We start from the raw sequence: 27,949 nt of genomic DNA on the forward strand, positions 1-27,949 counted from the left end.
AACTGAAGTAGTGTTTCCCTGGTGGGCTGTGGTGGTGTGCATGTAGTGTGTAATTGGAGCCATTGTGTGGTATTTAAACCTTTGTTATATGTAGTATCTTGAACACACCATGCTTCTGCAGGTCCTTCAGTATCGATAACATCCTACAGGTAGGATAATCTAACGAGTAAGCCATCAAACAGGTGCAAAACTGATAGCTTTGTTACATGTAAATAAAGCCTGGGCAATCTTAAACAGTTTTTGATACTTGTTTGTAAGTAAGTTAGGCGTCTACTTGGCCAGTGAGACGACCTCTGTGATGACCCTGGTGTTAGTTGACCCCGGTTTGGGGTGACCTCAGGAACGCTGGGTACTTACACACATGATCTGGTGCCAGTGATTTATTACACTGACTTCCTGTTGTCAGTCAGTGAATACATAAACACACAGACAGGATAGTATACTGTAACTTGATTTTGTTAGTGTTATGATGGCTATATAACTTACCAGTTTACTGTCTCATTTCAATACACATGGTATGTTCTCTTTCAAGTGTTTTCAAACATGGAATAGCTTTCAGTGAGTATTCCTAGTTTTAAGGTCAATCTGTTATTGTTATACAGCTCTACTCACTCTCCATATTGATATTATATATAGGATGTGACATTGACACTCCTCCTTCCTGTCATCCCATCCCCTGACTCTTTGGTTCATTTCTATAACTTGCAGGAACAAGCTTAGGTCAAACACTGTCCAACCACTTTATCAATAACTTATTCCTTTTTACCTGCCCATGGCTCCTTATATCATTTTATTTTGTAAGTGTGTCTATGACTACCCCTTAGTTTACCCCTGTGTGTGACAAACCCTTAGTTTACCCTGTGTATGACAAACCTTAGTTTACCCTGTGTATGACAAACCTTAGTTTACCCTGTGTATGACTACTCCTTAGTTTACCCTATGTATGATGAACCCTTAGTTTACCCTATGTATGACAAACCCTTAGTTTACCCTGTGTATGGCAAACCTTTGTTTACCCAGTGAATGACAATACTTAGTTTACCCTACCTATATGACTAAACCTAAGTTTTTCCTTGCCTATATGATCATGACTATCCCTTAGTTTACTTTGCCAATATGAATACCCCTTAGTTTACCCTGCCTATATGACTACCCCTTAGTTTACTTTGCCTATATGACTACCCCTTAGTTTACCTTGCCTATATGACTACTCCTTAGTTTACCCTGCCTATATGACTACCCCTTAGTTTACCCTGCCTATATGACTACCCCTTAGTTTACCCTGCCTATATGACTACCCCCTTAGTTTACCTGCCTATATGACTACTCCTTAGTTTACCCCCTATAGACTACCCCTTAGTTTAACCCGCCTATATGACACTCCTTAGTTTACCTTGCCTATATGACTACCCCTTAGTTTACCCTTGCCTATATGACTACTCCTTAGTTTACCCCGCCTATATGACTACCCCTTAGTTTACCCCTGCCTATATGACTACTCCTTAGTTTACCTTGCCTATATGACTACCCCTTAGTCTACCCTGGCTATATGACTACCCCTTAGTCTACCCCGCCTATATGACTACTCCTTAGTTTACCCTGCCTATATGACTACCCCTTAGTCTACCCCGCCTATATGACTACTCCTTAGTCTACCCCGGGCTATATGACTACTCCTTAGTCTACCCTGCCTATATGACTACCCCTTAGTCTACCCCGCCTATATGACTACTCCTTAGTCTACCCTGGCTATATGACTACTCCTTAGTTTACCTTGCCTATATGACTACCCCTTAGTTTACCCTGCCTATATGACTACTCCTTAGTTTACCCTGCCTATATGACTACCCCTTAGTTTACCCTGCCTATATGACTACCCCTTAGTTTACCTTGCCTATATGACTACTCCTTAGTTTACCCTGCCTATATGACTACCCCTTAGTTTACCCTGGCTATATGACTACCCCTTAGTTTACCCTGCCTATATGACTACCCCTTAGTTTACCCTGCCTATATGACTACCCCTTAGTCTGCCCCGCCTATATGACAACCCCTTAGTCTGCCCCGCCTATATGACAACCCCTTAGTCTGCCCCGCCTATATGACAACCCCTTAGTCTACCCCGCCTATATGACAACCCCTTAGTTTACCCTGCCTATATGACTACCCCTTAGTTTACCCTGCCTCTATGACTACTCCTTAGTTTACCCCGGCTATATGACTACCCCTTAGTTTACCCCACCTATATGACTACCCCTTAGTTTACCCTGCCTATATGACAACCCCTTAGTCTACCCCACCTATATGACTACCCCTTAGTTTACCCTGCCTATATGACTACTCCTTAGTTTACCTTGCCTAAATGACTACCCCTTAGTCTACCCCACCTATATGACTACCCCTTAGTCTACCCCACCTATATGACTACCCCTTAGTTTACCCCACCTATATGACTACCCCTTAGTCTACCCCACCTATATGACTACCCCTTAGTCTACCCCACCTATATGACTACCCCTTAGTTTACCTTGCCTATATGACTACTCCTTAGTCTACCCCACCTATATGACTACCCCTTAGTCTACCCCACCTATATGACAACCCCTTAGTCTACCCCACCTAAATGACTACCCCTTAGTTTACCCTGCCTATATGACTACCCCTTAGTTTACCCTGCCTATATGACTACCCCTTAGTTTACCCCACCTATATGACTACCCCTTAGTCTACCCCACCTATATGACTACCCCTTAGTCTACCCACCTATATGACAACCCCTTAGTCTACCCCACCTATATGACTACCCCTTAGTCTACCCCGCCTATATGACTACCCGTAATTAGTTTGATTACAGTCGTATTGTGATATGTGAATGACATGATTCATTGTACATGTGTCACTTTAAAGTTTAATCATATTAAACATGTAAGGCACACTAAAATAGATGAAATTTTGAGTATTTATTTATTGTCAGAAAGATTACTATAGGCCTGATGATCCGTGGGTGGTATTTACACAATACAAGGAAAAAATAATGCAACTATCTTTAAATGTGATCTTCAGGAAGTAAAGACTTTAAAAACGAGCCGAGGGTGGTAAATCAAAGGCAAGTTTTAATTGTATTAAAGTTTAATCCACATATTTGTGGATTTTCTTATCATGAACATGTCGGTAAATGTTTAAAAAAAAAATGCTGTGGAGGAACGTTTGCCCAATCAGCCCATCTCAATAATTACAAATAACATGGATGGAGCAGAGAAGTTTGTGAAGATGAGTCAGAGTGGCATCCTTTGTTCCCGGCCTAATATTGTCATCCACACAAGACAATGTCCCAGTGGTAATGTGTTGTGTACCACTGGAACTACAGCGGAAATAAAGGAGACTGACATTGGGCGATGGGCAGGAATGGCTCGGTAGATATCACTTAGATGTTGTGCGAACTTTTTTTTCTGTTATCATTTATCTTCTTTTGTGTGTGTGTGTTAGGTTTTTTTTGTAATGTACAAGTGATGTTAGTTATACATCAAGGTATTATTTACGCATGAGGCCTCTAGATCTGTGGTCTTTGCTGGTCATTAATACAGACATTTGGAAAAGGTGGCCTTTAGCTAAATTTACCGTGTCATTAGAGGACATTTAGTGAATTTCAGATTATTGTTTATGAGAACTTTATATTGATACAAGTAGTGCAGATTTAAAAATTTGTTAAAAACATCATATAAAAAGTGGCTTAAAGAAACGTTATGTTATCAGAGGGGTTTGACTGGATATCAGATAATTGTTCTGTATTGCCGCTAGCTAGTTGTGAAGTATTGTATAACTTCCATCTTTGCTACATGGGACATTATTGAAAATTAGTAAATGAGTATGTTTACTTTTTTTTAAAATTCCGATATTCAGTATAATTATGATGAATCTACATTCACACATAACAAGTTACCATGGTGACTACATGTATTCTCTGCAGTAGAAAATAAGATCGACAATAAAAAGAAATGACCAGGAAATACAACTCAACATTCCTGATCTTCTTTCCTAATTGCAATGGGCACTTCAATCCAAAAAAATGAACAAGAATTTGAGGCTGAAATCTTGTTATTTAGCATCTTTAGATGGTGAAATGTTTACAGAACATCTCTTACAATGTAAATACATGATATATAAGAAGTATTATGTGGAAACACTCCACATAAAAAAAGTATAATTTTGTTATCAAATAAAAAGTTACTTTCATAATAACTTAAATCAGGACATATACTATCGAGTATACAAACAACATCAAGAAAAGGAGTACATTGTAGTTAGTATATCATATAATTACAACTCATGATAATCCATCACATTGTCATAGTTGTACTAGGGGATGGTGGCCAGTTTACTACAGTCAGATGGCTGGTGTATCATACCATCTAACGCTTTACTTATCAATGGAACTGTGAGAGCTGACAGGGCCCACGTTACCCAAGGTTACCAGAGGTTACTGTGGGGAGGAACACAATCCCCTAGTGATCACGATGGCTACTTAGCCTCTCAAGTACTATCTCAGATTTATTTCCTGTGTGGTGTCGTGGCTAATGGCTGGCCATAGTAGAGGGTGGTTGTTATGTGTTTGTTATATATATAGTGTGTCTCTTTATAAATAACTAAGTCGTTCAAGGTCTCTGTCACAATGTTGTTAAGAGATAATATATAGTTGATGTCTCATTTCTGTTTCTGTAAGCAATCGTGATCATGTTTTACATGACATTATTTATGCTTGTTCAAAGTTAGTAAACAATAGTTTTGTTGATGTGATCCAGTTTTGTTATTGTGGTTAGATAAAGGAAGCTATATATTACTAAAATAAGATGTGTAGTGGAGTCCACAGGTGTGAAGGATAACGTTAGGTTATCTAGCCGGGCGACCTCGGAACCTGATCTATTATGTGGGACATAAGGAGTGTCACATGGTGATAGTATTGGAACATAGATCTAGACTGTGTTAACCATTACCGCAACTGACATCAGTGTGGAATAGACAAATGTTCACTGTGGTTAAATGACAATCATGATTACACACATAATGATTTTCACTATTACAACTAAATTAATTAACAGATGTTAAACCATTTTATAATGATTCCCAGCTGACAACCAGAAATAGTTACAAACATATAATTATGTTACAATAGGACACTTACAATACTATCACCCTAATGCTTCCCAATATGAGAAGCTGATCATGACATTACAAATAGCTTGTCAAATAACATTATGCAAGTACATTGTAGTATGAAAACTTACTTAAAATATCATAACATATTATATTTAGATAATGACAACTCACATTACAAAATGGATAACATCTTATTTTTCACTTAATATGAGAACTGACATTATGTTAAATAATAGTACATGTATATCACAACTTATCTTTCAAATGACAACTGATATGAATTATAAATAGTACTTCAGCTCATATTGAAGACATTTAAACATTTAACAACTGACACTGAATACATGTCAGATTTTATCCACCTGTATTAAGAGACCACTTTAACAATATCCACCTGTATTAGAGACCACTTTAACAATATCCACCTGTATTAAGAGACCACTTTAACAGTATCCACCTGTATTAGAGACCACTTTAACAATATCCACCTGTGTTAAGAGACCACTTTAACAATATCCACCTGTGTAAAGAGAACACTTTAACAATATCCACCTGTGTTAGAGACCACTTCAACAATATCCACCTGTGTTAAGAGACCACTTTAACAATATCCACCTGTGTTAGAGACCACTTTAACAATATCCACCTGTATTAGAGACCACTTTAACAATATCTACCTGTATTAAGTGACCACTTTAACAATATCCACCTGTGTTAGAGACCACTTTAACAATATCCACCTGTGTTAAGTGACCACTTTAACAATATCCACCTGTGTTAGAGACCACTTCAACAATATCCACCTGTGTTAAGTGACCACTTTAACAATATCCACCTGTGTTAAGAGTCCACTTTAACAATATCCACCTGTATTAGAGACCACTTCAACAATATCCACCTGTGTTAAGAGTCCACTTTAACAATATCTACCTGTGTAAAGAGACCACTTTTACAATATCCACCTGTATTAAGAGGCCACTTTAACAATATCTACCTGTGTAAAGAGACCACTTTTACAATATCCACCTGTATTAAGAGGCCACTTTAACAATATCTACCTGTGTAAAGAGACCACTTTTACAATATCCACCTGTATTAAGAGGCCACTTTAACAATATCCACCTGTGTTAGAGACCACTTTAACAATATCCACCTGTATTAAGAGACCACTTTAACAATATCCACCTGTGTTAGAGACCACTTTAACAATATCTACCTGTGTAAAGAGACCACTTTTACAATATCCACCTGTGTTAAGAGACCACTTTTACAATATCCACCTGTATTAAGAGGCCACTTTAACAATATCTACCTGTGTAAAGAGACCACTTTTACAATATCCACCTGTGTTAAGAGACCACTTTAACAATATCCACCTGTATTAAGAGGCCACTTTAACAATATCTACCTGTGTAAAGAGACCACTTTTACAATATCCACCTGTGTTAAGAGACCACTTTAACAGTATCCACCTGTGTTAAGAGACCACTTTAACAATATCCACCTGTATTAGAGTCCACTTTAACAATATCCACCTGTGTTATGAGACCACTTTAACAATATCCACCTGTATAAAGAGACCACTTTAACAATATCTACCTGTATTAAGAGACCACTTTAACAATTCCTTACTTCACTGGCCTTTAGTAATATAAGAGACTATCTGAGATATCACTGAATAGGGATCTGAATACAAGTTTGAATGCACTTGATATGACATCATGCCATACATGAAATAATTATCTAAGGCCCTTCACAATTATATATTGTTTACTAATTAATAGGTACATGTATATAGTTTCCTGTTCCTAATAATGTAAGTTCAATTGTATACCCAGTATCAATTTGGAATGACAAACTATATATAGCTAACCCTGCCTCTGTTAGATTACATGTATATATATACACCTACTTGTAGAACAAACATGCAGAGGCACCTTACACATGTATGACTTTTGTATCAAGGTGGAAATGAATGGCAGTACATTTCAGTCAGGAATGAACAAGTGTGCATCTGATTTGCATAAAATATTGCAAGGGCATAGAGTGCTTGATTAAGTTACCTAAGTATACCTTTAAAAACAAGTATGTCTAACTGGTAGACTGGCCCTCGTCTCTAGAATTTTAGAATTTTATAAATAAAAATGATATTTATATTTTTCATCTCTTGGATATATCTTATGTTAAGACAGATAATCGAGTATTAGAAAACTTAAGCTGGTAGCCTTTCTAGCTAGTTGGTTTGAAGTTGATATGTATTGTTTTAATTTATTTAGGTTTTGCCTGCTGTGTACAGATACAACTGATTTTCACTTAAACTGAGGTCAATTGTATTTTAAATATTATTCAGTGACCTCAGTATCCTCAATGTCTAATAAATGTCCAATCTTTTTTCAGACTTCACCTGGAGTTCACAGAAAGAATTCCCTAAATCGTAATGGTTCAGTCAATCGCAGTGGATCAATCAACCGCAGCAACTCCATCAATCGTAATGGTTCAATCAACCGTGGAAATGGCTCCTTCAATCGTGGTGAATCAACATTCACCAAACAGGTGGTCAACCTCACCCCCAATACAAGTTTCCAGAGGAAGAGGGTCTCTCCCAACAACTCGGTAATACACCCTGGCATTTGAAGTTAAAAATGCTATTGGACAATAATAGCAAAAAGAACAGATCTGTATAAAATTGTTTTGAATACAGAAATAACAATTATACATTGTAAATATTATGATACTGGTAAATATATGAAACGCTCTGAAAAATAAAGCTCGACTATTACTTCGAATACAATATTTGGTTAGTATGCATTTATTCACTACACTTCAGCAATATACTGTGCAAGTATGAATTTTTTGCTTGATACATAGGGGAAATCCTTTTGTAATTTACTGGACTTTTTCACCTGTAACCAGTAAAATTACATACATCATAAATAAGGTGTTTTCCATATATTTATTGATTTTTGCATTATAGCAATGATAGACTTTATTCAGTGATTGTATCCAGCACAAACCAAAACACTTAAAAAAAACTTGTTATATAATATTTTCTTTCTTCATTATCATCTGGTACAAACCTGAAGTGGACATCTTCTGATTTTATTTCAGTTCAATAAGTCCACACCTGGTGGAGGTCAGCTGACGAAGAGTCGCATCGCTAAGGTGCTCCGCCTCCGTCTCTACCTCCTTCAGCAGATGGGGCCTAACTCCTTCCTCATTGGTGGTGACTCCCCCGACCACAAATTCAGGGTCATCATTGGCCCACAGGTACATAGCAAAGTTGATTGACATTCAATTGATAAAATATTTTCTTCAAGATGCTCATGTTTTTCACAGAATAGTTTAAAGCATTTTTTCAACTCTTGCCTATAAATTTATGGTTTTTTTTGGTTAATTGCTGCATCCCCAGTTTGTCATATTTTGTTTAATTTACTTTTATTTCGCAGTATTTGTGTAATTGGGAAATGTATCAAAATTTCATGAGTGTAGAAAATCAAAATGTAAAATGATAAACATAATACCAACAAACCAAAGTAAACAATGTGATTATCTGGTTATATTACAGTCGTGTAGTTGTGGTAAGGGTCCTCACTGTGTCCACGTCCTCTTTGTCATGCTGAGGGTTTTCCAGGTTAGCGAAGGTGACCCGTTACTAGGCAGCAAAACACTCAAAAATTATGAGGTAAGTTTTGTACAAAACACAGTGAATGAGAGAATCGTAGGTTATTCTCTGCTGCAAATCCATAATGTGATATATTGATATTCAAAATTCACAATTATTCATCATGATATATATAGAGAAGCTTGCTGAAGTAGAAAACTTGTTTCAACTTTCATATATCTGTTATAGGGGGGAATCAAATATTAAACTCTGTTTGGCAAATATTTGCAGACATTTTAATTCTCATGCATTTCATTGCTAATGTCACAATGTGATTGGAAGTCATTGATGTCATGTTAAATTCGGACATCACTATTGAAACAATGGAAACAAAGCTAGAGACAATAACATCTTCTCTAGGTGTTATATTGATAACACAGTGATGTAGTGTTGGGTTTGACACTGATAACAGGGGAGTTTTGTGATAAACAGTATTAGAGACACAATCAATTCATTAATATGGCTCATAATTTGAATCTTGAGTCATGCTGAATTATTTGTATAGATAAAATTAAACAATTATTCATTCATTCATTCATTCATTTAGGTTGAGTCTCTGTTCAGGGATTACCATGAGAAAATATCCTCACGGATACAGAATAGGAAAGAGGAAAGACAAAAGCAGCTGAAGAAGATAGAAGAACAAGCAGGCACTCCCTCCACTGACTCTACCCCAGCTCCCTCAGAGACAGATCTAGGGTCGGTATACATTACCATTGAGGCATAATCTACTCATGTCAGTTTATCCTTAATATACCACACAATTATAATCTTTAGTCCCCTACCAGTGAAACCAGAGGAGCTATAGGTTTCCTCTCTGTCCGCCTTGTTTGTATGTACATAACGCCAAAATTTGTCAGCACTCTCGCAGCTTCATTCCTTGAGAGATTTGGATCAAAATAAATGCAATGATAAAGGACCATAATTTTTCAGACAAGTTCAAGTGTCAGGGTTTTGGGGTTAAGGTCACTGTTACTATTTTTAGCTGGGGCCAGAAGGGGACATGTATTACATAAGCAAAATTCATTATGCTTGTTTAAACATTTTCCAATAATATGATCGAAGGAAATATTTGTTGAAGACCTCTGTGTAAAATTACCTAGTGGATAATTACTGGTGTTTTACAGAAATCATAAATGTCAGCTGTTGAAAGGACATAATATATATTGTTGTATTGTGATGCTGGTAATACTTAAATTCCAAAGGTGACTTAATTGACAAAGTCCAAGTGAATATCTAAACATTGTGTTGAGCAGCCATAAGCATTGGCAATGTATGTGTTCTTTTCTTGTAGAAGTCAGAAAGAGGAGGATGACACATGTCCAATATGCCTGTTGGAAATGTTAGAAGGAGAAAGTCTGTTAAAGTGTGAGGATGGTTGTCAGAACCGCCTCCATCACCATTGTATTGCTGTATGTAAGTATGTCTGACGACAATCTTTGAAATGTTTAATATCTATGCACATCATTACTCTTTTTTATATATCATTTCATTGTGACTGTAATCTATCATAGATAGAGCATAAGCTTCTCATGCTGAACATTAAATCATTGATTTATAACTTTGTTGTCAGGGTTTGAGCTGTGTAGACGACAAAATGATCCGTTAATTTGTCCACTCTGTAGGACCAAATGGAAAACTAATAACTTAGAAGTGCGAAGGTGAGTTTGTACCATAATGCTTACCACAGTTTCCTGGAAGTAATAGTTCTGTAGAAACTATACAAAATTTTTCTTAAATAAAATCACTTTCAACCCAGTTTTCCTTTTCTATATGCATAAAATAGCTGTTTTTAAAAGAATTGCTTTGTTATCAGTGGAACATAGATAATAATCCATTGTCAATATTATAAGAAGATATATAAATTCTTTTGATAAATATTTTGTTATTATTCAGGTTCATTTAAAAGCTAACACCTATAATGAGTTATTATTACCATAATACAATTTACATTTAAGTGATGGTACGTCAGCCAGCAGTGATTCTCCTATGGTACCCCCAAACACAAGGGCATCGTCTCCCCTTCCTACAGAAGGAGAGGAACGTCTGCCTTATGCTGAGCCTATACCCTCAGAGCATGTCTCTGCAGCAGCTCCGTGGGTGGAGGTAGGTCCCGAACATTCACAGAAAGTGTTTGCTATATCTGTAAACAAAGATGTTTTCCTAATTAAATGTACAACCCTAATATCTGTATATAGATATGAAAGATAATTTTACAAAATTCCTTTAAGGTAAATCTGTTAGAATTTCCCAAAAAATTAAAGCTAAGGAAAACACAAAAAGATTCTCCTTTCGTACATCATGTGTATTTAATGTTATTTTTGGCAGTTATTGGGAGAGGATTTGGTGTCCTGTTTCTTCAGCAAAAGTTGGTCAATTCGTGAATCTGGATTGAAGCACCTTGGAAAGGAAACCAGGGCCGTTTTGATGAGAAATATGGCCGAGGGTCGGCGTAATTCAATTACCTCCCCTGTCAGACAGGACGCCACACACAAAATGCTGGAGTGTTGCTGTCAGATCCTCAGTTTCATGTGTCTGGACCCAGTGTATAAGGTTTATGTGGCTAGTCTGGTAAGTGTCATCTGTGGAATGTTTAAATGACATTTGTAATAATGCAGGTGTTAAAGATTTTCAACTAGCATATCGATATAATCCATATTATTTAGATGTTGTAAAATGTTAACAAAATTTTTTGATTGATTTCCTTACAAAATAATTTTAAAGTATGAGAATGAAATCGAAGTATACTGATTATGAGGTGCTCTTCTTCACCAGCGAACTCTGAGGACATTCCTTTCCTACACACCATGTCGGGATCAGCTACAACGCCGACGGTTACAACACCTCCTAAAACCTGTAATCCACGCCATCATCATCAAGTGTACAGATGGCAATAGGTATGTGTAACAGGTCTCTAAACAGCTTAAAAGATGAATAGTTATGGGTACTTAATTACAGGGCTATCATTTAAAGCAATATTTTTACTTAGTGTATTTCAAATTTCACTGAAATGAGTTACTGGTATTCTCTCGAATTTCCAACATATCTCTACTTTAAGTAAATATGGTAATATGATTTCCACACCAGTTCCAATTGCCATTCAGATGTATTCTCCGATATAATCCTCAATACAACAGTTATATATTGAAACTTTCTTGACTCAAGAAGACTATGCTGAAATCAAATCTAACACTGTATATATGAGTGATGTTTGTGTTATACTGATATCAAATCTAACACTATATATGAGTGATGTTTGTGTTATACTGATATCAAATCTAACACTATGAGTGATGTTTGTGTTATACTGATATCAAATCTAACACTATATATGAGTGATGTTTGTGTTATACTGATATCAAATCTAACACTGAATATGAGTGATGTTTGTGTTATACTGATATCAAATCTAACACTGTGTATGAGTGATGTTTGTGTTATACTGATATCAAATCTAACACTATATATGAGTGATGTTTGTGTTATACTGATATCAAATCTAAAACTGTATATATGAGTGATGTTTGTGTTATACTGATATCAAATCTAACACTATATATGAGTGATGTTTGTGTTATACTGATATCAAATCTAACACTATGAGTGATGTTTGTGTTATACTGATATCAAATCTAACACTATATATGAGTGATGTTTGTTTTATACTGATATCAAATCTAACACTGTATATGAGTGATGTTTGTGTTATACTGATATCAAATCTAACACTGAATATATGAGTGATGTTTGTGTTATACTGATATCAAATCTAACACTATATATGAGTGATGTTTGTGTTATACTGATATCAAATCAAACACTATATATGAGTGATGTTTGTGTTATACTGATATCAAATCTAACACTATGAGTTATGTTTGTGTTATACTGATATCAAATCTAACACTGTATATGAGTGATGTTTGTGTTATACTGATATCAAATCTAACACTGAATATATGAGTGATGTTTGTGTTATACTGATATCAAATCTAACACTATATATGAGTGATGTTTGTTTTATACTGATATCAAATCTAACACTGTATATGAGTGATGTTTGTGTTATACTGATATCAAATCTAACACTGTATATGAGTGATGTTTGTGTTATACTGATATCAAATCTAAAACTGTATATATGAGTGATGTTTGTGTTATACTGATATCAAATCTAACACTATATATGAGTGATATTTGTGTTATACTGATATCAAATCTAACACTATATATGAGTGATGTTTGTGTTATACTGATATCAAATCTAACACTATATATGAGTGATGTTTGTGTTATACTGATATCAAATCTAACACTATATGAGTGATGTTTGTGTTATACTGATATCAAATCTAACACTATATATGAGTGATGTTTGTGTTATACTGATATCAAATCTAACACTGAATATATGAGTGATGTTTGTGTTATACTGATATCAAATCTAACACTATGATTGATGTTTGTGTTATACTGATATCAAATCTAACACTATATATGAGTGATGTTTGTGTTATACTGATATCAAATCTAACACTATATATGAGTGATGTTTGTGTTATACTGATATCAAATCTAACACTATATATGAGTGATGTTTGTGTTATACTGATATCAAATCTAACACTATATATGAGTGATGTTTGTGTTATACTGATATCAAATCTAACACTATATATGAGTGATGTTTGTGTTATACTGATATCAAATCTAACACTATATATGAGTGATGTTTGTGTTATACTGATATCAAATCTAACACTATATATGAGTGATGTTTGTGTTATACTGATATCAAATCTAACACTGAATATATGAGTGATGTTTGTGTTATACTGATATCAAATCTAACACTATGATTGATGTTTGTGTTATACTGATATCAAATCTAACACTGTATATGAGTGATGTTTGTGTTATACTGATATCAAATCTAACACTATGAGTGATGTTTGTGTTATACTGATATCAAATCTAACACTATATATGAGTGATGTTTGTGTTATACTGATATCAAATCTAACACTGTGTATGAGTGATGTTTGTGTTATACTGATATCAAATCTAACACTATATATGAGTGATGTTTGTGTTATACTGATATCAAATCTAACACTGTGTATGAGTGATGTTTGTGTTATACTGATATCAAATCTAACACTGTATATATGAGTGATGTTTGTGTTATACTGATATCAAATCTAACACTGAATATATGAGTGATGTTTGTGTTATACTGATATCAAATCTAACACTATATATGAGTGATGTTTGTGTTATACTGATATCAAATCTAACACTATATATGAGTGATATTTGTGTTATACTGATATCAAATCTAACACTGTATATATGAGTGATGTTTGTGTTATACTGATATCAAATCTAACACTGAATATATGAGTGATGTTTGTGTTATAGGAGGACAAGCCAATTGTCTTTGTCAACAGCCATTGAACTGGCTAAGGGACAAGAAGGCGAGCTTGCAGTTGGCAAGGATATACACAACGGAGGTATGGCCATCAATATTAAAGAAGGTTTCAAATGCATAAGTAAATACAACTAAATAATGTTATGATATTTTACCTGATATTGCATAAGGAATTACCCTAAAATTTCCAACTTGTGTGACAGTTTTTTATTTCAATAATTTTAATTAGATTTTGTTGAGATTACCAATAGGGGGGGAAAAATGTCAAATATGATAATGGAACCAAAATCACAAATTTATCCCAAAATAAATAAAATGTTATGATTGAGACCGTTGTATGTATGAAATGACCCTGTTTTCTGTTACAGGTACATATGGTATGGATAGCCTGGATTATGTTGTAAGCTGTGCCACTGAGGATTATGATTCAGACACGGTTTCCTGGCAGTGGCTGCTAGGAAGACTATATGTGCTGGAAAGAATGTTTGAAGAATTTCAAAATGAACTTTTACCTCGACATCCCCCTGATGGAACGTCTGCGGATGATGAAGCTGCCTCCGCAGTAGAAGGTGCCACTGCAGCCACGCCTTCTAGATCTTCAAATTATGAGCGTCTTCTTTCCTGTGCCAGATTTGCTGTAAAAGCAGTTGGAAATTCTCATATGAGAGTCAGTCGCATGGCCAGACGAGTGTTTTTTCTGGTTGCAAAATTCTCTGCTCACATGGACAACATTATAGAAGATCTTGATGAGTTACTTATAGGACTAGACTCAAATGTGGCTTTATCAATGAAAAAAAGACTTTATCGCATAGTGGGGGATTTTCAGCTTTCTGAAAAAATTGTGAATGAATTACACCAAGGAACATTAAAATATCGAAGGAATTTTGACAATTCCCCAGTTGACTCTCCATTTGACACACCTGTCTCAAGCCCACGCTGTGTTTCTCCTGTAACGGTCTCCTCTTCTCACTCAGACTGCCAAAGTGAGGCTAGCACCTCAAGCAAACATGCCCCACTTGTGCCTCCAAACACACCCATCAGAGGTCGTAAGAAACAGCGTGGAAGGACTGATAAGACGGACGAGGCTGTGGCAGGATCCTTGTCTGTCCCATTATTAGAGAAGGATGAAAACTTAGTCAGTGACATAAATACCATGCCTCTTGTGAAGGACAAAGTGAGATCACTAACGCCCAGTTTGTTGCCCTACACCATTGACCAGTCTCCTGGTAAACAGTCTCCACCCCCTATACCACCAAGGCCTTTAAGCCGGACCAAGAGTTATGAAATCTTAAATAATCGGTTTTCATTGTCTCCTCCTCCTGTGGTCCAAAGAATCAACTCAAGTGACATTAAAAATAACAATGTAGACAATGATAAAAATATTGAAAACATGCTGAAAGACATTAGTTTGAGTGATAGTAAAACAAAGGGTAAAAATGCGTATGTTAATCAACAAATTAATGAGTGTTTTATAATCTGTGATAAGGAACCAGACCTGACAAGTGAGTCTATAAAACACAAATCTCTGGTCTCCCAGAGACTTTCATTTGAATGTGATGACGAGACAAATAAACCTGTGAACACTAGTGGCATCATGTCAATATCCTCCGACGAAAAAACAATCTCCTCCGATGATTCTCTCGATCGGCCACGACGAAGGTCTGGAGCCAGTGGTAAATCGTGTCTCAGCACACCCCAACATAAATGTCTATCTAGCGATGAATTGTTGGAGCAAAGTTGCTGTAGAAGTACACCATCATGTACACCAGATAGGGAGAAACCTGTCACGTTTAAAACGGAGGTCACAGTTCTCACACCCAAGCATTCTCCAAGCCACACGGTCAGCACATGTAAGTAGAAACTCCTTTCAGTTATAAATATCATCTTTAATATAGAAACCATTTACTAATAAATATCAATGGGGATAACATCATTAAACTGATGGATTTCTTAGCGATGTCTTATTTTCTAGTATTTCCTGAACATGAAATAACAACTGTGTTTGTTATGGTACTAGATGGTAATGACAAGGCGTGTGCCTGTAAAGAAGAGGTAGAGCGCGAGGAAGCGATAGCTCTGTCTGAGGCCATGAAGGTGTCATGGTTAGAGCCCCCAAAGCCAGTTGTACCCGGACTTACTCCTACAGACAAGGAACAGGTCATCACCATTCGTGTACAGCCAGATGTAAGTTAACTCTGTCACAGTGTACAGAGAGACACTGTTCAATTTATACGACTGTGGAATGAACCGATACCACCAAAACAACTTCTATTGTATGATGTTTATAAATGCTTCCTTTACTGTCAACACTATAGGTACTGATCTACAGTAGTTATTTGCTCTCAAAGTTTTGGTTATATTTTCCTAGGATAAGCATTATCATTTCATTATTCAAGTATTAATTCTCTAGCAGAAATAATATCTGATTCAATTAAACAAGAAGTGTCAATTGATGGTCTCGGGAATTTGATGTTCAGAGGGATTTTTTGTGAATATTGTAGTTAAATATAAAGTTACATTGTATCAAGATATTTTGCGTTGTTTAATTTACAACCAATAATCATGGAATTTGATAATCATGATCCTAGGACTACGGGAAAAACGTTTCGGACAGTACTGACAACAGTAACCAGCCTACTCTATTCCTGGAGAATGTCCACTGGGTAAAGGGACCCCTTCTTGGGACCGGGGCTTACAGCACTTGTTACCAGGCAAGAGATGTGAAGAGTGGCGTAATCATGGCGGTCAAACAGGTACAAAATTAAACAAGTCTGTTACTAGGCAAAAGCTGTTAAGGTCATTAAACAGACATCAACTGTGGTAGTTTTTGATTGTAACAGATATAAAATTGCCATCTAGTTTCCTTCTAGAGGGGTTTTTCCTTTATATCCTTCAGATTGAAAATTGATTCCGATTGGAAGCACACCTCTTGCCATCTTGTTACACATCTAATGGCTGCTCCAGAAGTAACTATATGGTCGAGGTGGACAGCACCTGTATACATCCCTTATGTATTACAACTTATTTGAGGATTAGGAAGTGTATCTAGATAATGCTTAATTATAATGCTTAATTATATAGTTTCCTCCCAATCAGTTTGCACTCAATCTGTTAGTCCATGTATCACCTCGTCTGGACATGTACCCATTCACTTAATTGTGTGCATTTCAAGATGGACCCCTCTATACACAGATTATGGCCACTTTGTTCAGGAGACACTATATGTACTATATTACCTACAGTTATAAATTATGATTATTGTTTTTAAATGTAACATTTCAGACATTTATCTTGATTGACCTGCAGATGTTGATGCAGGCCCTTGAAAGTCTTTGTCAAGGCCCTTCTGAAATCAACATTAAATCACTAGGTCTGTCCTTATTTCATAACAAACAACTCTAGTCTAATTGGTCCAACCGTTTGTACAGCGATAAATATCTACGTATACTTGTAGATTTGGTCATCAGTCTCAGGATCCATCTTGTGAAGTATCATTTGTTCTTATGACAATAGTTCTGTCTAATACTGAAGATATATTTGTTCGGAATTTTAGATTTCGTTTTGCCGGAACACACCAGAAGAGCAGGAAAAGGTGGTGGATACAATCACAGAAGAAATCCACATGATGACTAAACTCAATCACCCCAACATCGTGAGAATATTGGGAGCGACAAAACAGGGCTGTCACTTCAATATGTTTGTGGAATGGATGCCAGGTAGTTATTCCAAACATTTTGGGGACACCTTTGACTAAAACTTTTTCACGTTGGTAGCATTAAAAGTACATTGTATGTCCCCAGAAAAAACCACATTAATAGATGTAGATCTAAAAGTATGGCACATACATTGTGATGAGTAGGCTTTGACATAGGGCTTGTGATGAGTAGGCTTGGACATGGGGCTTGTGATGAGTAGGCTTGGACATGGGAAAACTGGGTTATAAGCAGGGCTTGTAGTGAGTAGGTTGGGTCAAATAAGTAGGACTTGTGATGAGTAGGTTGGGTCAAATAAGTAGGACTTGTGATGAGTAGGTTGGGTCAAATAAGTAGGACTTGTGATGAGTAGGTTGGGTCAAATAAGTAGGACTTGTGATGAGTAGGTTGGGTCAAATAAGTAGGACTTGTGATGAGTAGGTTGGGTCAAATAAGTAGGACTTGTGATGAGTAGGTTGGGTCAAATTGACACGGCTTGTCATAAGTTGGCTGGGACCTAGGCAGGGCTTGTCATGAGTAGGCTGGGACATAGGAAGGGCTTGTCATGAGTTGGCTGGGATGTAGGCAGGGCTTGTCATGAGTTGGCTAGGACATAGGAAGGGCTTGTCATGAGTAGGCTGGGACGTAGACAGAGCTTGTAGTAAGTAGGCTGGGTCAAATAGACAGAGCTTGTAGTGAGTAGGCTGGGTCAAATAGGCAGGGCTTGTGATGAGTAGGCTGGGTCAAATAGACAGGGCTTCTGATGAGTAGGCTGGGTCAAATAGACAGAGCTTGTAGTGAGTAGGCTGGGTCAAATAGACAGAGCTTGTAGTGAGTAGGCTGGGACGTAGGAAGGCTTGTGAGTCGGAGTCAATGATGAGTAGGTCAAACAAATGACAAACTATGAAATGATCTCTGAGTTATTCCCACCAACATTCAAAACATTATAATAATACTTAAGACTAAGAAAATATGTAGAAATTCATTATTACAAGATATCTAGATTAGTGTATGCTCAGGTGTTAGGTGTACCATGACAAAGCTTGTCGTAAAATACAACGCTTTATTATCAAGTTAACAGCATTTTGTTACTGATTTAATTAAATGCCAACAACTTAAGTATTTCTTACTAATGTATATAATACAGGGATTAATTCTGTGTCAAAGTTATTAGTAAATAAGAATGTAAATACTGGCCTGTTTTCTGATAAAGTGTGCTATTCCATACAGCTGGATCGCTGGCCTCCCTGCTGTGTACTTACGGCGCCTTTTCCGAGAATGTGATGACTAGTTATACCCTCCAGGTGTTACGAGGAATGGCCTATCTCCATGACAACCATGTATTACACAGGGATCTCAAGGGTATGTCATTATGTCCTGTGTATCCAATGTCATAAGCTTAGGCCTCTGTCAGGGCTTCTTATGTTCTATAAACTTTGCTTGAGATTATCCTACACTAAGGAAATTATATGCAAGTGGAATTCAAACTTTTTAGATCATAGCACTCAAGTATGTTGAAAATGTCTGAGAGAGGTTGGCTAGTACCAGACAGCTTATCAAAGTTTGAATTAAATTCTGGCTTTGTATTTTGATGAAACGTATTATATATTTACAGAATTTAATATTTAGTCTCCAATACAATGTACCTAGTATCCATGACCTCTATGTGACCATAATGTCTGTACAGGAGCCAATCTGTTGGTGGACAGCACAGGACAGCGGTTGAGAATTGGAGATTTTGGGGCTGCTGCTCGGCTTGCCTCCCAGGCCACAGGGGCAGGAGAATTTCAGGGACAGCTGTTGGGCACCATTGCCTTTATGGCACCAGAGGTAACAATTACTGATCTTTATATAATCCATAATATCGTTACTTTGATTGAAAAAAATGTGACAGCTGAGATTTGTAAAGCTTAAGAGCATTTCAGTTAATGTGAATATTTCACCGATAATTGATTTAATCAGCAAACTTGTAAAAGAGAAAACCTCCCCATTTCATCATGATCAAAAGCTTGTTATGATCTAGAATGAAATGAATTCTAAACCATGATCTTTATTGATTTCCTCATATAGAAACACTGCCACACATGTCTAAAAGATTTCACAAATATAATAGGGCTAATACTATTTATGATCGCACAAGTTGATGTATGGTACATAACCATCAAAATCAGACTTGGTATTTCTCCTTTAATTTTCTCAGACCAATTGATACCTAGAGACAAAAGATCTCATTCTCGTCACATTTCACCAATTAGTTCCACTTAAATGTGTATGTACACTGATAACTACAATTTGTATATATGTTTGTGCAGGTTTTGAGGGGTGAGAACTATGGCAGGGCCTGTGATATGTGGAGTGTAGGGTGTTGTATGATAGAGATGGCCACAGCCAGGCCTCCCTGGGGAGCCAAGGACATCTCCAACCACCTGGCACTTATATTTAAGGTGAGTTCAAAACTAAAAGCAGCACTACCTGAGCAACATTTCATTACTATTTCACATAATGTACTAGATAGTTATCCTCAAATTTTGTATACATGACCCTTGCACACACATGTTAACTTTAGTATTCTTTCAACAGTAATAATTGCATATTATTGTTTAGAAGCCATAATGTCATAGATTACGACAAGGTCTTTATGGTACAGGGTCAAGGTCATATATTGAAAGACCAAATTCTTAGGTAAACATTGTTTTAAATCATGCAATGATATAATTTCTATCTTTGTAAATGATACCTATACCAAACTTGTTCTATTTCATTCGAAACATGAAATGTTTTTGTTGGTACTAATGTTAATTGCTAAATAGGTGTAACATTGAAGTCACGGTAAGATAGCAAAGTCATGAGGATACCATCTCCTAAATAGTAAACATTATTAAAAGACATCATGAAACAATATTACTGGACCTGGTGCCAAGTAAAGGTCAAGGTCATTAAGAGCACATGGATATCTTGTAGAAAGTATTTGGTATCAATAACATCAAGCAATCTTAACAGATTTATTGCTGGTGTATATTATTGCAGGTTAATGGTAAAGTTGTCTTCATTCATTTTCTGTGAAATAAACAAAATTGATATCATAAGATAAGTTGAATGAAAACAAAGACAAAAATAAAATGAAAGCAAAGGCACAAGGGCCTTATTTATGGTTTGTGTACTTACATGTGACTGTCATAATGGCTATGCCAAGGTACATATTACATAAGATATGGTATTAAGCAAGATACTTTCTGCATTGACTGGATTGTGTCCCTTGTTTTAGATTGCTACATCACAGGAGCCACCGCCGATTCCAGACAACATATCACCACCAGTACGAGACCTCATGCTCAGGTGTTTAGAACAGAAGAAAGAAGAGAGACCCTCGGCCAAGGACCTACTCATCCACCCTCTGTTTACTCAGTACATGTCACAGAAAACCCTTCATGTGTCCAACTTATAGGTGCTAAGGTTGTAGTAGTGGGCCACAGTTCTACACCTGGAACCACACTGCTAGTGACTCATTCTTGTGACATCACTTTCGGTAACCAAACTTTTTTTCGGATACAGGAGAAACTATTTCCAGTGTTTGAAAAATTCAAGTTTGTAAACAGTATGTACAGTGATTTTACCAACATCCTGTATCACCTGACATATCCATCCGAACGGAGACATGCTCCATTGTCGCTGCTGACACTGACTATACTGACACACTGCCGTATCCAACACATTGACACAGGGTGTTGGTCAAGTCAGGTTTCACTGTATAACTAGCAGATAAACTAGAATTGTATGATCTGTGATTTTATACACACACCACTGACAGTGAACTGTGTGTTTGTAAACAAGATCTGTGATTAAAACAGCTCAAGAAGGAGAGATCTATAATCAAATAAATGCAATCTCAGTACTATATAGCAGGTCACAGAATGTATGTCATTGTGAAAGATTTTAGAGGGTTCTGAGATGAATCATAAAACTTAATGTCATCTATCTTTAGCATTTGTTAATTAATAATTATAACAATCAGGGAGTATGGTTGAATAGGGCTTAGTTTTCACTGTACATGATATGGGGAAAAATAGAATTGGTCCAATGCATTGATTCAGCTTTAAAACATATTTTATAGATTTGTCTTGAGGATTTTCTGAAGAAAAACATTCAACAATTACAAAAGATGGTGCTTTTGTTTGTTAAAATTGTTATTTGTTATCAATTAATTTGAATTGTTTAAAAACAAAGCATAATGAATTACACATTTTCATATTGAAAAACATGCTTTGTATAGACATGTTAATACATGTATTAATTGACCCTGTCTGTATTACACATGCATGTTTTTTGTGTCATTGTCATAATATCATGTTACCACTCAATAGATAACATGTATGTTCTACAAAAATTAAATATTAATTGTCTGGATAAAATATTTTTATAACTTATAAAATTGTATTTGAAAATATTTTTTCATCAATTTCTTTTTTCTGTAGTAGACTATACAAATACCAGGTCACAGTAATGTTTTTATGTCAAAAGTGCTTATTCATAAAAAGAATTTGGAATCCACTCCTATATGTATTGTTATAAAGGTTTTTTTCACTTAATGTTGACATTATCAAAATATTCTCGGTTTTCATGATAAAAAGTATACAAAGTCAGAACCCTATATCATTGGAAGTTTTATTTAATTGCCAAAAGTTGTCCTTTTTATATAAAATATTTTCTGTTTTTATACAAGTAAATTCTTACAATACTAATTATATTAAATGTTGTTTATTTGTTAACTGTTAAAGAAATATGAAACATAATCTGATTTAAAATGGATTTATGCAGAAACACAATTTCAACATATCTTAAGTTTGTAATTACAATCTTTGCTAAATTATAGATGTTATTTAAGCATTGATGTCTTTTTTTTTTAGTTTCTAGGGGTATGAAACAAATTTTGTTTGCAAACTGTATAGAAGCCACAGAAGTTTGCAAACAAAATTTGTTTCATACCCCTATGAAACTAAAAAATAATTGACATCAACGCTTATAATTAATTTTTGAAAATGATTTTCTAATTTCAAACATGTTTTATGTACAATTTTACTGGTTTTAAATGGGATTCTTTTTCTCAAATCAATACGCAACATCAATTGTATTGTGACGTCACATTTTTCGCGCCATTCTCGGAATTTCTTTCATAGAAGAATGAAAAGAATTTTTTCGACCAATCACATTTGAGTATTTACCATGAAAACAAAGAAAAATGAATTATTCTGATATGTAGTTCAATTTTCATATACAAATGTATTTTACTTTTTTCCTCTTCCTCCTTTGATCGCTGGGTATTTACGAGAGTGAAATTGTATTAGCATCTACCATAACTGTAAAGTAAAATGCAAGTACAAAGTGTACATTTATACATGTATATAGTGTATGAATACATTAGAATACGTCAATATTTTAATCGGCAAATATAAATAAAACAAAAGAGTATATGTAATATTGTACATGTACAGTGTTGTATGTACAGATATTTCACATGTTTTACATGTATTTGTACTGTAATGTTTACAAATCAATAAATCATTTTATTTAGATAATCAAACACTCAAATAAACCCACCAAAATATCTATTTTCTAATGTATTTATCTCCAAACAGTTTTACACTGGTATTCCAACATTGATCTACAATCAATAAAGACATTCTCTTTTAAATTTATTTGAATTTTTAAATGTGTATAGGCATGTAAGGATTCTGAGCTACCACTGGATGTATCTATCAGTTCTTGTCGTTAGCATTTCTTTTAATCTTCGAAATAATCTGATAACTGCAGGACAGATATTTTTTATGTCGGTCAAGTGCTGGTTTATTTATATAGGCATGTCCAAGAGAGTATTTTGTTAATTCAAAATTGTTGGAATGTTGAGCAGTATTAATAATGTACATACTGGGACAATTATAATGAAAAAAAGAATTATTATATTAACATGACAAAATAATTGTTGTGTAGAATGAATGGTATATTACAGAACCTAGAGAGATTGTTTATCCTGGTAGTCCCCACTACAGACACACTTCAGTTATTTTTTAATACCTTTAGAAGGGAAAATATTTTTTAGAAAAAAACTTATGTATATTTGAAATAAAAAATCTCTCAAAGTTGCTCAAAACCAAAGTCATATCATTTATTTTGATTAAATTTGCATTAATATTTTATAATTATATCCGATAATGACTTTTACCTTTCTACAGTTGAGAGTGGTACACTGTATCAAATTTTATATTGATCACCGAATCATCCATTTACTTAAATTATTCTCATTTATCTCGCTGGAAGGGACTTTCTCACCGAGCAGGTTATTATATGTCCCTGTGAATTTATTTAACAATCCTGTACAGTTTTATTGAATAATTAATTTAAGGCATGATCTTACAGGACATCATATCCCGTTAGGTTTCAGAGTGCCCTGAGGTACAGACTACTGGGTATGTTGGGTATCAGTGCCCCGAGGTACAGACTACTGGGTATGTTGGGTATCAGAGTGCCCTGAGGTACAGACTACTGGGTATGTTGGGTATCAGAGTGCCCCGAGGTACAGACTACTGGGTATGTTGGGTATCAGAGTGCCCCGAGGTACAGACTACTGGGTATGTTGGGTATCAGTGCCCCGAGGTACAGACTACTGGGTATGTTGGGTATCAGAGTGCCCCGAGGTACAGACTACTGGGTATGTTGGGTATCAGTGCCCCGAGGTACAGACTACTGGGTATGTTGGGTATCAGAGTGCCCTGAGGTACAGACTACTGGGTATGTTGGGTATCAGAGTGCCCCGAGGTACAGACTACTGGGTATGTTGGGTATCAGAGTGCCCCGAGGTACAGACTACTGGGTATGTTGGGTATCAGTGCCCCGAGGTACAGACTACTGGGTATGTTGGGTATCAGAGTGCCCCGAGGTACAGACTACTGGGTATGTTGGGTATCAGAGTGCCCCGAGGTACAGACTACTGGGTATGTTGGGTATCAGAGTGCCCCGAGGTACAGACTACTGGGTATGTTGGGTATCAGTGCCCCGAGGTACAGACTACTGGGTATGTTGGGTATCAGTGCCCCGAGGTACAGACTACTGGGTATGTTGGGTATCAGTGCCCCGAGGTACAGACTACTGGGTATGTTGGGTATCGGAGTGCCCTGAGGTACAGACTACTGGGTATGTTGGGTATCAGAGTGCCCTGAGGTACAGACTACTGGGTATGTTGGGTATCGGAGTGCCCTGAGGTACACACTACTGGGTATGTTGGGTATCAGAGTGCCCTGAGGTACAGACTACTGGGTATTTTGGGTATCAGAGTGCCCCGAGGTACAGACTACTGGGTATGTAGGCTACATTGTACTGGTTGTGAAGTTTGCTCATGGATCAGACTTGGTTTGATTCCATTAAATACTGGTCATTCCCTCGTAGTCATATTTTTAGTAAAAGGTTGTGATGTTTACATCGAGTTGTGGCAGGTCAGGTGGCTCTTCTGTATTCAAAATCAAAATTTAAAAAGAAATTGAAAATTATTTCGGCAAAGCAGAAAAAAAGCAGTGTTCAGGAACACATTCAATACTAAATTTTTGTTTTAAAAATCCTATGTGGAAAAAAACGTATTCCAAAATTATTTTATTTACTTTATCGGCAAATGATTTAGAATATTTGTATCCAACTAATAGATACCAGTTCCCCAGTATTTTTACCTGTCACAACTTTTTGTATAATTTTCATTTCTTACATGACTGTTTTTATCATTTCTTGTATGTTGTCCTACCATATATTGTTTTTTAGTTGTTTTGTTTTTGTTTAAAAACCATTATTGTGATTTGAATGTGAGTTTGTTGTGTGCAGTAGGATTTCTAATTTCATGGTGTTAGTATACTCTATAAAACATTTGATTTCCCACACACTCATAGCTAAATTTATGATAATTTTCATTATTCGTTTTGTACAAAATGGATCGTTACTGCATCACTCGATCTAGAATCAACTAACCATTAACAAACTAGAGAATTAATTTCTGATGTAGGGTCTGAGATATACTGGTAAACACTGAGTAATTTATTCGTTTGGTAAGTAACATATGTCTGTTATTCACCGTGCTATCTGGCAGGTGTTAGTTGTGTGGTAGTAAAGTGGAGATCTCTAGTCATTACTCAGGTTGTCCTGGAAAGATGTTTGTATACAACGTACACTAGTCACAAGTTGATGGAGGGAGAGAGAACTGTCAGGTTTACTAAACTTAATGCTATAATGACCAAGCCTTAGCACAAACAATGCTAGCCCTGAGTTTCCTCTGGCTTAAATACCAGACATTTTGACAGACAGATGTCTGGTGGATTCACACATGTGATCTGTCTGACAGTGTCTTAATATCTGTTTTGGAGCAAGCTATTTCACATCACACCATCATATGCAAAATGAAAGGGGATCACATGGGGTGTATTTCAAACTCCTTGATGCAATATTTGACAAAAATATTTAGGAGCTATGATCTGTTTTGTAATTCCTCAAAAATGAAATCTATGTAAGATTTATTGAGAAAAAAGAATACAGAAAACTGCCATTTATGTTGATGTTTTTTGCATTACCCCTGTGTGAGGCTGATAATAATCATGTTTGTTTGTAGTTAAATCATTCTGTTATTTTGTTGACATTTTTGTCATCAGATTGATGTAAAGTGTTGATAAAACATCAGAATAATGATGACTACTCTTTGCTGTGTTTGTTTTTAATTTTCAAAATTATAAATCCCCTCCCTCAAAATATATACATTGACAAGTCTAATTAACAGATGCTCATTCCCTGTCAAGATAATGAGATAATTACTTTTTATGTAGGAAAAATAAGTAAGATGTGATTGATACTGTACACATCCTTGCCAACTTTTAAATAAATTTCTAGGAGAGTGTACACATTGCAACCCTCAAGTTTCAGAGACCTTTTCACAAACAAATACCTACTACTGAAAGTGCTCCTTCTGGTGGACTAATTGGAATTTTGAATTGGATATAAAAAAAAGTTTGTAATAAATTGTCAAATCAGTCATTTTCATTCCAAAGAAGAAAGGTTAGCAGGAATGTTTACAGAACAACGCCACAATGTGTGTGATTTATTGACAGATAATTCAATGGCTCCATTATCCATAAATTGATGTTATCGAAATTTGATTAGAATGTTCTACAATTTTTTTTATTAAAGCTAGTACTTGTTAACAAAGCAATAAAGTGATATATGTACAAGATGATTTCTTGACTTATTATACATATATCATTTTAATGTGTTGTACATATAACATGTAACTGTGTTGTATATATAACATGTAACTGTGTTGTATGTACAACATGTAACTGTGTTGTACATACAACATGTTACTGTGTTGTATGTATAACATGTAACTGTGTTGTACATACAACATGTTACTGTGTTGTATATATAACATGTAACTGTGTTGTACATACAACATGTTACTGTGTTGTATATATAACATGTAACTGTGTTGCATATATAACATGTAACTGTGTTGTATGTACAACATGTTACTGTGTTGTATATATAACATGTAACTGTGATGTATATACAACATGTAACTGTGTTGTATGTACAACATGTTACTGTGTTGTATGTATAACATGTAACTGTGTTGTATGTACAACATGTTACTGTGTTGTATATATAACATGTAACTGTGTTGTATGTACAACATGTTACTGTGTTGTATATATAACATGTAACTGTGTTGTATGTACAACATGTTACTGTGTTGTATATATAACATGTAACTGTGTTGTATATATAACATGTTATTGTGTTGTACATACAACATGTTACTGTGTTGTATATATAACATGTTACTGTGTTGTATGTACATGTTACTGTGTTGTATATATAACATGTAACTGTGTTGTATGTACATGTTACCGTGTTGTACATATAACATGTTACTTGGTCTAATCGGAACCAGTGTCAGCTAAGAAGTTATCTCCCCTTATATTTTAGCTA

At 35.6% G+C, this 27,949-nt stretch overlaps 1 protein-coding gene across 2 annotated transcripts in view; it reads left to right on the forward strand.

Moving 5' to 3' along the window:
• Window positions 1-22,874, forward strand: part of LOC117325780 (mitogen-activated protein kinase kinase kinase 1-like) — a 37,600-nt gene extending 14,726 nt beyond the window's left edge. For both annotated transcript variants that reach the window (XM_033882236.1, XM_033882235.1), the window contains exons 3-20: window positions 7,552-7,767; window positions 8,263-8,421; window positions 8,720-8,836; window positions 9,363-9,514; window positions 10,110-10,231; window positions 10,389-10,476; window positions 10,774-10,921; window positions 11,144-11,386; window positions 11,591-11,712; window positions 14,237-14,328; window positions 14,615-16,096; window positions 16,264-16,430; window positions 16,835-16,999; window positions 17,800-17,962; window positions 19,169-19,300; window positions 19,626-19,768; window positions 20,251-20,382; window positions 21,204-22,874. In XM_033882236.1, coding sequence (XP_033738127.1) covers window positions 7,552-7,767; window positions 8,263-8,421; window positions 8,720-8,836; window positions 9,363-9,514; window positions 10,110-10,231; window positions 10,389-10,476; window positions 10,774-10,921; window positions 11,144-11,386; window positions 11,591-11,712; window positions 14,237-14,328; window positions 14,615-16,096; window positions 16,264-16,430; window positions 16,835-16,999; window positions 17,800-17,962; window positions 19,169-19,300; window positions 19,626-19,768; window positions 20,251-20,382; window positions 21,204-21,383 — 4,023 coding nt within the window. In that variant the 3' untranslated portion in view covers window positions 21,384-22,874. The remainder of the gene's footprint in view (window positions 1-7,551; window positions 7,768-8,262; window positions 8,422-8,719; window positions 8,837-9,362; window positions 9,515-10,109; window positions 10,232-10,388; window positions 10,477-10,773; window positions 10,922-11,143; window positions 11,387-11,590; window positions 11,713-14,236; window positions 14,329-14,614; window positions 16,097-16,263; window positions 16,431-16,834; window positions 17,000-17,799; window positions 17,963-19,168; window positions 19,301-19,625; window positions 19,769-20,250; window positions 20,383-21,203) is intronic.
• The last annotated feature ends 5,075 nt before the right edge of the window (window positions 22,875-27,949 follow it).

This window comes from Pecten maximus, chromosome 4 (genome assembly GCF_902652985.1).
Source record: "Pecten maximus chromosome 4, xPecMax1.1, whole genome shotgun sequence".
Classification (NCBI taxonomy): domain Eukaryota; kingdom Metazoa; phylum Mollusca; class Bivalvia; order Pectinida; family Pectinidae; genus Pecten; species Pecten maximus.